General features: G+C 35.3%; 1 protein-coding gene across 4 annotated transcripts; it reads right to left on the bottom strand.

The window, feature by feature from the left end:
* Positions 1-4,998: 4,998 nt before the first annotated feature.
* Positions 4,999-9,823, bottom strand: LOC122053278 (probable UDP-arabinose 4-epimerase 3). Of its 4 annotated transcripts, XM_042615267.1 has the most exons (11): positions 9,276-9,506; positions 9,038-9,101; positions 8,443-8,567; positions 7,221-7,334; positions 7,015-7,122; positions 6,833-6,924; positions 6,602-6,743; positions 6,036-6,130; positions 5,836-5,965; positions 5,613-5,757; positions 4,999-5,524 (listed from the first exon to the last, which is right to left on the bottom strand). In XM_042615267.1, the coding sequence occupies exons 2-11, from the start codon at positions 9,060-9,062 to the stop codon at positions 5,298-5,300; spliced, it is 1,203 nt and encodes a 400-aa protein (XP_042471201.1). In that variant the 5' UTR covers positions 9,063-9,101; positions 9,276-9,506; the 3' UTR covers positions 4,999-5,297. The 4 variants fall into 4 exon arrangements, with proteins under 4 accessions (XP_042471201.1, XP_042471200.1, XP_042471203.1 ...); XM_042615266.1 differs by lacking the exons at positions 9,038-9,101; positions 9,276-9,506 and adding an exon at positions 9,596-9,823; XM_042615269.1 differs by lacking the exon at positions 9,038-9,101 and having other exon boundaries at positions 9,276-9,501.
* Positions 9,824-11,374: the final 1,551 nt, after the last annotated feature.

Genomic DNA, 11,374 nt, shown 5'->3' with positions numbered 1-11,374 from the left:
GATGATAATATAACTTTAAAATTTAAAGAGAAATTATACAAAAGGATTTTTAAACTAACTATGTTATAAAATATTAAGCTATGACTCAATTACATGAGTAAAATATAAGAGTTGATGAGAATGTTAAGATAATGTGTAGACATATAAAAATAGATAGGATAAAAAATAAGAACATTAAAGAGAAATTTGAGAGAAAATTTTGAGAGACACGTTTAATAAAGTACTATTATGTACTTAAATGACCAATAAATACTTTAATCAGGCGATATAAAACCATGACAAATATACATATCAAATGAAAAAAAATGATGATTTAAATGAAAATTTTTTTTAAACTAAGATAAAACATGTATAAATTTAGATAAAATAATTTGTTTGGCTAATCAATATAAAGTCTAAAAAATATTCAAAATCTGGACTCTTTCCCGGCTTAACATGAACAAAAGAGCTATCCTGGACTGGATTATAGTTCAGGACATCTCATATGTGGATCCTGTTGGGACCGATTATGTAGCTAGAGGGGGAGTGAATAGCTCGGTGTGTTCGTCTTGCTTTTCGTTGCTTGTTTCTTCAAGATATGCAGCGAAAAATACAAAGAAACAAAATACACAACGCTAACAAGAGGATTTACTTGGTATCCACCTCACAAGAGGTGACTAATCCAATGATCCACACACTCACGCACCCTCCACTATGAAAATACTCCTTTATGGTAACTACCAAAGGCGGAGAAGCCCTATAAGTTTACACTACAAGAAGAAAGGGAAAGGGAACAAAATACAAGCTAGAAGCTTACAAGTTTGCACAAGGAAACCCTAACCCTAACTTTCTTCTTCGGCTGTAGATCCGTCTCTTGACTTGGAAAAACCTCCAAGAACCTTCAAGAACTGGCGATCTGAACTTTGTGGAGAAGTTGTGGAGTTGCTGTGCTCGCTGGAGAAGAAGTCGTGAGTTATACCGAAGGAATCGAACGCCTGCAGCTAAATATGACGTCAACGGTCGGATTCCGATCGATTGGATTGCTCCCAATCGATCGGGGAGGCTTTGGATCGATCGGCTGATCGATCCAGAGCGCCTCTGTGCTCTCAGGAATTGCCTGGATCGATCGGCTGATCGATCTAAGGCTTATCGCGCACAAACAGCAGCTCCCAATCGATCCACTGATCGATTGGGACCTTTGGATCGATCCAGAGGGGTTCTGTTCGCGCGACACTTCTCCCCAATCGATCCACTGATCGATTGGGAGGATGCTTGTGGCGGGGACTCACCCGATCGATCGGCCGATCGATTGGGCATGAGCCAATCGATCGACTGATCGATCCAGCTTTTGGTTTTTGCCCAAAACCAATTCCCAAGTCCCTCACACCAACATCTGGTCAACCATGACCTGTTGGTACATTGTGCCTAGCATCCGGTCACCCTTGACCTGCTAGAACTCGCTCACCAAGTGTCCGGTCAATCCTTTGACCCACTTGAACTTCTACCAGATGTCTGGTCAACCTTGACTCATCTGGATTTCCTCGTGCCAAGTATTCGGTCAATCCCTTTGACCTACTTGGACTTCCCAACACAGATGTCTGATCAGCCTTGATCCATCTGGATTTCTTGTGCCTGGCTTCACTCACCAGGACTCCCCATTTGTCTGGCTTCACTCACCAGGATTTTCCATTTGCATAGCTTCACTCACCAAGACTTCTCATCTGCCTAGCTTCACTCACCAGGATTTCCCATCTACCTAGCTTCACTCATTAGGTCTTTCACCTGACTTCACTCACCAGGATTTCCTTCTGCCTGGCTTCACTCAGTAGGATTTTCACCTAGCTTCACTCACTAGGATTTTCCTTCTGCCTGACTTCACTCACCAGGACTTTCACCTAGTTTCACTCACTAGGATTTTCCAGTCAAGTATCCAGTCAACCTTGACCTACTTGACTCTCTTTCACAATTTCCCCACATGAACAATTGCACCTGCAATCTTCATGTGTTGTCTATATATATTGTTTATATGTATTGTCAAACATCGAAATTCAAACATCAAGACTCGAGCTTGACTCAATTCAAGCTCAGTCAATTTGGTCAACCTTGACCTGAGGAATATTGCACCAACAGATTCATTTCTAATCACGAATATTTCTTAATCTACTTAGTAAATGGAATATAAAATCGGACCATCTATTCTAGGATTAATTAGATTATCCTATGATTAATGGGATTGTAAGATCCGAATAATTAGATTATCCTATGTTTGCTGTTATGTTATGATAGTATCTGTCACAAAAGAACTTGTTATTAAATACATAATCCCAAGAAAAAAATGTCCACATATGATTGTTACAATAGGGAACTCAATCAGTTACCTAAGAGGCTCTAGTGTACTCTCTCCCACATATGCAATTGCTGCAAAGTGCATGACAGCATCAAATGCATTTTCTGAAAATATCTTGTCGACCTTTTTCGGAGTCAAAGACAAACATAAAGGTTAGTGTATGAGAGATTCCAGATAAAATGGTAAGAATGTTAAGATAATGTGTGGGCATATAAGAATAAATAGGATAAAAAATAAGAATATTAAAGAGAAATTTGAGAGACACGTTTTAAAAAAGTATCACTATGTACTTAAATGATCAATAAATACTTCAATCAGGCGATGTAAAACTATGACAAATATACATATCAAATGAAAAAAATGATAATTTAAAAAAGACTTGGTTAATAAAAATAAAATAAGATAAAATTTATTTAAATATAGATGATGATAAAGTAGAGAATAAAATTTGATGACATACAAGTATATATATAGTCAACTTCATATAGTGAAATAAAATTTTATTATTATTATTGTTATTGAACTAAAATCTAAAAATTGATAAAGGATTCAAAGAGGACGATGTTCGCTGAATCAAATTGATAAAGAGCAGTAAAAATATTTTTGAAAAGTTAATTTGATCAAGAAGATAAAATGATATTTATTTGATTAAGGGTTGAATTTTTTTAAAAAAAAATAAGATAAAACATGTATAGATTTATATGAAATAATTTGTTTGGCTAATCAATATAAAGTCTTAAAAATATTCTAAATCTAGACTCTTTCCCGGCTTAACATGAACAAAAGAGCTATCCTGGGCTGGATTATAGTCCAGGACATCTCATATGTTGATCCATTACTAATCTCTAATATTTCTTAATTTACTTAGTAATTGGAATTTAAAATCAGATCATCTATCTTAGGATTAATCAGATTAATTATCCTATGATTAATGAGATTGTAAGATCCGAATACTTGCACTATATATATATATAATGATTAAAAAAATTGTCAATAAACAAAAGTATGCATTTGAACAAAAAAATCTAACCCTTTTAATTTAGTTTAAGTAATAAAATTAAAACGAATAACTCATTTGCTCTATAACTTAGTTTAAGTATTGATTAGATGAATGATATCACATTATAACTTCACAATTGATAAGAGGCTCAATTTTCTGTAGCATATTATACAATATAATACATTGAATAAACACAAAGTGCAATATTTCAGTTCACAAGATCAAAACATATCGCCCGCCTTGCAGCGTCAAGCTATACAAGTACATCCCTCCTCAGTACCTCCTCTTCTTCTTCCTTTTCTTCTCCTTGTGCTGTGCGTGAGCGGGATCGGGGTTTAGAGTTAGGGCCTTCGGTGGATCTTTACTGCGTGAAGAAGCAAGGTTTGACGTACAAACTGAATCGGCCTATAAAAACTTCGATCGAACCGGGGAAAAAACTTGGTCTGGACCGCCAATATTAAAATTGGAGCCAATATTTATATATATATGGGAAAAAAACGCTTTGTTATCATGCTATAATAAATATAAAATAATTGTCCATGGAGTGATTAGGTACTTGAGCGGTTGATTTCTTAGATAGAATATTTAAGATGATTAAATTAGGAAAAAATATATTATGATAATAAAATATCTTTAAAATTTAAAGAAAAATTATATAAAATGATGCTTAAATCAGCTATGTTATATGGAGCGAACTGTTTAATTATGACTTAATTACATAAGAAGATGAGAGTTACAAAGATAAAAATGTGAAGATAATACGTGGACATACGAGAATGGATAAAATAAGAAATAATAACATTGAAGAGAAAATTTCAAGAGACGCGTTTAAGAAGGTATGAACATGTACTTAAATGACTAATAAAATTTTAATTAAGTGATGTAAAATCATGACAAATATACAAAAAATGATGGTTTAAAAAGCGTTGGTTAGTAAAAATAAAATAAAATAAGATTTATTTAAATATAGATGATGATATAATAAGGAATACAGTTTAATAACATAGAAATATATATATAGTCGACTCCATATAATAGAATAAAATTTTATTATTATTATTGGACTAAAATATAAAAAATAATAAAGGATTGAAAAGAGAACGACATTCCTTGAATCAAATTGATAAAAAGTAGTACAAATATTTTTCAAAAATAAATTTGATCAAGAAGATAAAATGATATCTATTTGATTGAGGGTTGAAATTTGTTTAAAAAAAATAAGAAAAAATATGTATAGATTTATATGAAATAATTTGTTTGACTAATCAATATAAAATTTAAAAAATATTCTAAATCTAGACTCTTTTCAAGTTTAACATGAACATAAGAGCTCTACTAGGCTGGATTATAGTCCGAGACATCTCATATGTGGATCTATCTCTAATCATGAATACTTCCTAATTTACTTTGCGAACTAAATATGAAATTAGACTATCTATCCTAAAATTAATCGAATTGTAAGATCTAAATATCGGCTAAATATATATAATGATTAAAAAAATTTGTCAATACAAAACAAAAGTATGCATTTGAACGAAAAAACTATCCCTTTTAATTTAGTTTAGGTAATAGAATTAAAAAGAATGACTCATTTGCTCTATAACTTAGTTTAAGTATATAACTTAGTTTAAGTATTGATAAGATGAAATGATATCACATTATAACTTCACAATTGATAAGAGGCTCAATTTTCTGTAGTATATTGTACAATATATATAATACATTGAATAAACACAAAGTGCAACATTTCACTTCACAAGACTAAAACATACATTTGAGTCGAACCTGCTTCACCATTCCTACAAAAGTACAGAATAAAACAATGGATGGTCTCACAGTCAAGATCTTCATCACTCATGTCAGAAAATGTGTTTTCTGAACTCTAATCTACCTGATAAAGCAACAATGGTCATGGAATTCCCATTCTCATATCTCTGGATGACTTAAAAGATTTGAACCAAACAAAATTTCTCAAGGTGAACTGTATCCGTTACGATGTGATTTCTGCCATCTCCAAGCAATGGAAAGGCTCTCCAGCAGATTGGTGTGTTGTGCTGTCCAATTCAGTTCGCGGTTGATCTTCGATGGGTCACTATAAACTTCAGCATAGTCCCCCGGTCTGCGACTGAGATACTCGACTTTGATGTCTGCCCCTGTAGCTTTTTTGCACGCGTCTACAAACTCTTTCACCGATCTACCTGCATTGGCACCAATCTACTTTGGTGAATGACAGATTTATCATAACAGCATGATCAAGTATGTGACCAGTCTTGAAGAGGAAAATACCTTTTCCAGTCCCAACATTGTATATTCCAACTCTTTTAGGCCTCGCTTTCTCGAGGGCTTTGACATGGGCATCCACGAGATCAGTGACATCGATGTAATCTCTTATGCAAGTTCCATCTCTTGTTGGGTAGTCTGTTCCCTTAACCTATAAAAAGAACATTTTTTATGTTCTATTTCGCAGCTACTTGAAGATCGGTCAGCATGGAATAGCTGCATTGTGTACCTTCAGACCTGGTATGATACTTAATGCTGCATCAAAGCATGCACCAGAAATCCGTCCATGCTCCCGTAGTTCGGGTCTTGGAGCTTCGCCTAATCGTCCTTCAGGGTCTGACCCAATTACATTAAAATATCTGAAGAAGACAGGTTATCAATCTCCTTCAGTGAGATTTAATAATTCAATTGCTGCTATTAAAAACAGACCTTAGAATCATAACAGCCATATTTGAGTTCTTTGAGAAATCCAAAATGATGTCCTCTGCCATTTTCTTGGCTTTCCCATATGGGTTGATGGGAAACTGCATTTGTATATCAGTATTAATATCCTTAATGCACAAATTTCATGAGATGTTACTTTCTACCAATTTATAGTTACAAGTAAGACATAACTGGTGAGGAATTTTGGTCGAATCATATATGAGACTGGTACTCTCGTTTTACCAAAGGTCACTGGAGTAGAGCAACTGTAAGTAAAATTCAATCTAGAACAGTATAAGAGGAATAGATCGATATGGTCAAATAAGTAAGACAAAAGCTTTGTACAAGAGGTATGAACTTCCAAGGTCAATGGCTCACTCAAGATAGATGTTGCAATATAATGCTGAACAAAGTGAAAATGAAAGAAAGTTGAGGCCATGAAACAAGGCAAGGCAGCTTTGTCTGAACTTTGAAAGTTTGTTTGCCGTAATGATAAAAGAACATTCGTTACAATATGTTGGCTTGAACGGCATGGCTAGTGATCGACCACTAATATATTGCTCTATTCTAACCTGAGGAGTTTCTTCTGTAATAGGCATTTTTTCTGGTTCTCCATAGGTAGCACATGTACTTGAGTAGATCAGAGTTTTAACCCCATGCCTCACCATGGCCTCAAGGACTACCAAAGTGTTTGCTGTTATGTTATGATAGTATCTGTTACAAAAGAACTCGTTATTAAATACATAATCCCAAGAAAAAAATGTCCGCATATGATTGTTACAATAGGAAACTCAATCAGCTACCTAAGAGGCTCTAGTGTACTCTCTCCCACATATGCAACTGCTGCAAAGTGCATAACAGCATCAAATGCATTTTCTGAAAATATCTTGTCGACCTTTTTCGGAGTCAAAGACAAACATAAAGGTTAGTTTATGCAGAGATCCCAGATAAAATTGTAACTCGATAACACAGGCGATTAGGATACAGTTTTTGCATCGCCTAGATCTGCAAAAATAAATTGAAGCCTCCCAGGCTGAGGAAAAAGTGACTGGAGGACTTTAATGGCTCCAATATTTCCCCTTGAAAGGTTATCCTACAAAAAACATGAGAGAAACACTTGTTACTCTCCTGCAGCAGAACAGCATTATATGAAAATTGTTCTTTCGTAAATCTGTAATTGAATCGGCTCACCACTATTGTTACTCGGTACGAGTCCTTCAAGAGTCGGAGTGCAGCATGTGAGCCAATGTAGCCAGCACCTCCCGTTATTAATACATGAGTCACACCAAGTTCATGACGAGAGAACTGTATGATGATAAAAAAGATTTCAAAAAAGTTTTGTGTGAGACAACGAAGCTGAAAGAACACCTTTAGTCTCTCTTAACGGTGCATGTAAACATCAATTTTAAATGAATGGTGACAGGATTTGGTTAAAGGGATACAGAACTTCAATACAAGAGCAGAAAACAACCAAAATATTGCAACCAGAAAAATATATAAAGAGGTTTAATTGCAACCAAAGTGATCCGTGAGATAAGTATGAATTTTTATGCCAATGATTCCAAAAGGTTCAATTCAGAAAGAGAATTCACAAGTTATTTCTGGCCTTTTGAGCCAAAAACATCACAAAGTGAGCTTATAAGAGATTTTAGTGGATGAATAAACAAGCAATATAACATTTTCACTTACTAAAGGTAAAATATGAAATGTGATCTATTGATCTTTATCAAGAAAAATGTTAGGTAGCATGTTTAACCTTTTCATAGTACGTTATGACACGAACACAGAAGATTTCAGAAAAGCAAGTAATCTATGAAATATCAAATGAACAGGAGATCCAAAGGACCTGAACATCACATTTCAAACATGGCAACATAATTAGTTAAAAAAAAGTATGAACGGCATTACATGGATATATTAATAATTATGAATCTCGACAATCCGCCATTAAATTGAGTTAATTTGATCTCAAAGATTATGATCATTACAGAATCAAGAAGAAGATATATAGTCAGAGTAGGTTTAAAGAACAATTTTTTTTTGGATATTAGAATCATCTCCAGATCTGGAATACACCAGTAATGCAGATGACACATTCATCTGAAATGTGCTTTCATGCATACAATGTACCATTGAAACTGCAAATTGTTTTTGTCTCTCACAGTCTCATTGACTAGAAATTGCCATGACAAGCATCAGAAAGACCGAAACTTCTAACTTGCTATAGACAATATCTTCTTAGAGGTTAGTCAAACAATAAATGTGTGAAAATGGCAACATGTTGATACTAAAAGTGCTGATACTAAAACTCAGCCAAAGGAAGACAACTGCTTGAAGCTCACAACTATCCACTTGTTAACAAATCTTGTGAAGCATTGATATAGTCTAACTAATTAAGTTTTTACAGCCTCACCACATTAGTGCCATTGGAGCCGAGGGACTGTTTGGTAATCAGTGTGCACAAGACTATTAGAAAGCCAGCAATAGCAATTCTCTCGAAGATGCGAGGCTTGTGCCTTAAATCTGAGTAGTCCATCGCTGCAATTCAGATGCAATTAGATATTGTAGATAAGAATAATTCAGAAAAGATAGTGTGGAAAAAAAAACAAAAATTGTGACTTATGACAACCTTGTTATCTAAGCCATACATTAATCATTGCCCAACTCACCTTAATAGCATTGCAAGCAATAAATTGACACCGAAAGATCTTGGAGGTCAGTTAGTAGATAAGAAGAAAAGTTGCTTTCTCTAATTCTGACAGATAGAACCAAGTTTATTTCTATATGCTAAAACCAAGAGTCTTTAAAAACTCCTCCTACCATACGACAACATGAAGAAAAATTGAACTTTGATCAAGAACCAGTAACGAGGGAATCCAAACAAAATTACGCGGAAAAGATTTGCAATCGTATAAACAGAAGGGAAAGCCAAAGAAGTTAAGAACAAGATATATCTAGAGAGCATGCGCCAAAATAACAGCCAAAAACAACACCTTTAAGAAACACACCTTTAGGATGCGATGCCGACAACATATGATCTCACAGGAATCCGGGGATAAACTAGAAAGAGTACTGCATTCGTATCCCCGGTGAAACCCAGAAGAAGAAGAAAAATGAATCAAAGCCTATAGCAAACAGAAAACGAAACCGAAGAAAAACTCCTAAATCCAAGTTCCAGATTCCCCGACAGACGCCGCACGACCAAAAAATACCCCATCGAAGAGCGATAAGAACGAATATTCGTACCTGGTAACGGAAGGGGGAGGGGGCGAAGACGGACGATAAAAGAAATGGAAAGCGGAACGAACAAGCGGTCGAGGTTAAGCCGAATCTGGGAGGACCTCAGGAAGAAGGGGAGAAGGAGAAATGGGAGGAGATCCGCTGCGTGCGAGAAGACTCGACGGCGATGATTTCAACTCTCAATTTGAGTGGGCCTAGTTGGGGTCTCCAGTAAATACGTACAAATTACTTAAAATGGAAAGAAATCCAGTCTCTGTTCCATAAGCTATACGAATATAAAAATCCAAATCAAAAACACTCAGAAAACTTAAAGGAGATGGCCTAACCTTCATCCTTCTTTTCTCCTCTAAGACTCAAAATCCATCCACTAAATTCACGCCTCGTTTTCAGTGTCACGTCAGGAAGTTGATGAGCGGCCTCCACAGTCGATGCCTGTATGTGAAGCAAAGCTTCCGTCCTTGCAGTAGCAGTCATCGGATAGCGTTGCTAGCTGAGGAGGCGAAGCATCATCCACAAGCACCTCTTTGGAGTAGGTTCTGGCTCACATCACAAGCCAACAAGAAGCAGGGCACGCATCAAAATCCTTCCTTTTTTTTTACAGATCAAATCATACAGTAGTGTTCTTGGTGTTACTGCATGCATAAGAAGAAGAAAAATTGTAGTTTATGGTACTCTGCGAGCTTTTAGGAGTTCGGCGATGAACGGAGAGGAATTGTGTCACCCTGCAACTTTTGCAAGTATGATCTGAAAAGGATTTCGCAGTGTAATCAGTTCTTACTTCTTTTAAACTTTACTATACTCAAACGAAGACTAGATAAAACTAGATGAGTTCTGGTCAACCACAAGCCACGCATACAGCTACCATTCAATATATATCTAACCCTTTTTTTATTATTAATCAAATCTTTTTGGCCCACACAGCTTGATAGAAATAGAATGAAGACAAACATCAATCACTGGGCTTGGCTTGTCCATGGATTTGAACAGAGCAGAAACTTTGCTTACTTGTCTGGAAGAAGAGGTCAAAAACCTAAAGCACACCTTGAATGATCGAGGACTAGTAGTTGTTTATAGTGGCCCATTCATTTAAGTGGCCATGAAACTTTTTCATTCCACCACCATTTGTTGCCACACTCTTTCTCTCTTTCAGTACTCCAAATTTTGTGTTTTGTCGTCCAATAAATTTTGAGACATTAATGGCGAGTGGATGCTGGCCTAATGCGTGCCTTCATATATTTTGAGGCACAACACAAGTGACCATGCCAAAGCTTACTGATGGAGGGGGGCTGCGAGATTACTGCAAGTGTGCATTTTTTGCCCCCTTTTCCTACATCATTGTTTCCTTTTTTTCCCCTGAGTTGTAAAGTCACAGTACTGACACAGAAACATAAAATATATTAAAAAAATTATGTAGTTTTTGTTCTAGCAAAACTAAATTTAAAACACGAATATATAATTAATGCAGAATTATGAGACTGGAGTTGCTGCAACTACTACTGGTAGTGAAGTGAAGTGAAGTGAATAGGATTCTGTGGAAGAAGAATTCAAAGATGACTTGGGAAGAAAGAGGGCACTGAGCACTGACTGAGCACTGAGCCCTGAGCCCGTGCACTTTGCTCAGAAAGTGATTGGTCTTGTCATCTTCTTCTCCTTCACTAATTTATATATATGTTTTCTCAAAAAATATATAATTTCTGTTGTAGTTTACATATTTGTAATGAAAAAAATAATATAATGGTAATTGAGGAAGAATAGGTGATTTGTTGCTTTTCCATTTGACATGAATTTATTAATATCATATGCGAACAATTATAGGAGTGCCTTAAGGTTTAAAAAAATGAAAAACAAATCTATTGTTTTCCTAAATTATTCTATTCTATTTTTTTTTTATTTTTATATTATATAATTAACAATATGTAGAGATTATCAAAGTGTTTATAAAACTTTTTTTAATAAAAATTCCTAAGGAGTGTTATATTTTTTTTTGTTTGATTGAATTGAGTTTGCTATTTTTCAAAAAATAAATATTATTGTACTCGTATCCTGTCCAAAAATTTAGTTAGATGAAGGCTGGCGAAGGTGGCGTCGGCGTTGACGGAGAGACG

Source organism: Zingiber officinale, chromosome 3A (assembly GCF_018446385.1).
Source record: "Zingiber officinale cultivar Zhangliang chromosome 3A, Zo_v1.1, whole genome shotgun sequence".
NCBI lineage: Eukaryota > Viridiplantae > Streptophyta > Magnoliopsida > Zingiberales > Zingiberaceae > Zingiber > Zingiber officinale.
Note: the sequence above shows the minus strand (reverse complement) of the source record. Positions and strands in the feature narration are given on the sequence as shown.

Excerpts from the sequence above, each read along its gene's own strand:
- LOC122053278 (XM_042615266.1), bottom strand. The coding sequence starts at position 9,743 with ATGACTGCTACTGCAAGGACGGAAGCTTTGCTTCACATACAGGCATCG. Across the intron at positions 8,568-9,595 it reads AGGAGAAAAGAAGGATGAAG|CGATGGACTACTCAGATTTA; the intron begins GTTAGGCCATCT and ends TCTGAATTGCAG. Across the intron at positions 5,525-5,612 it reads CAATGTTGGGACTGGAAAAG|GTAGATCGGTGAAAGAGTTT; the intron begins GTATTTTCCTCT and ends GTGCCAATGCAG.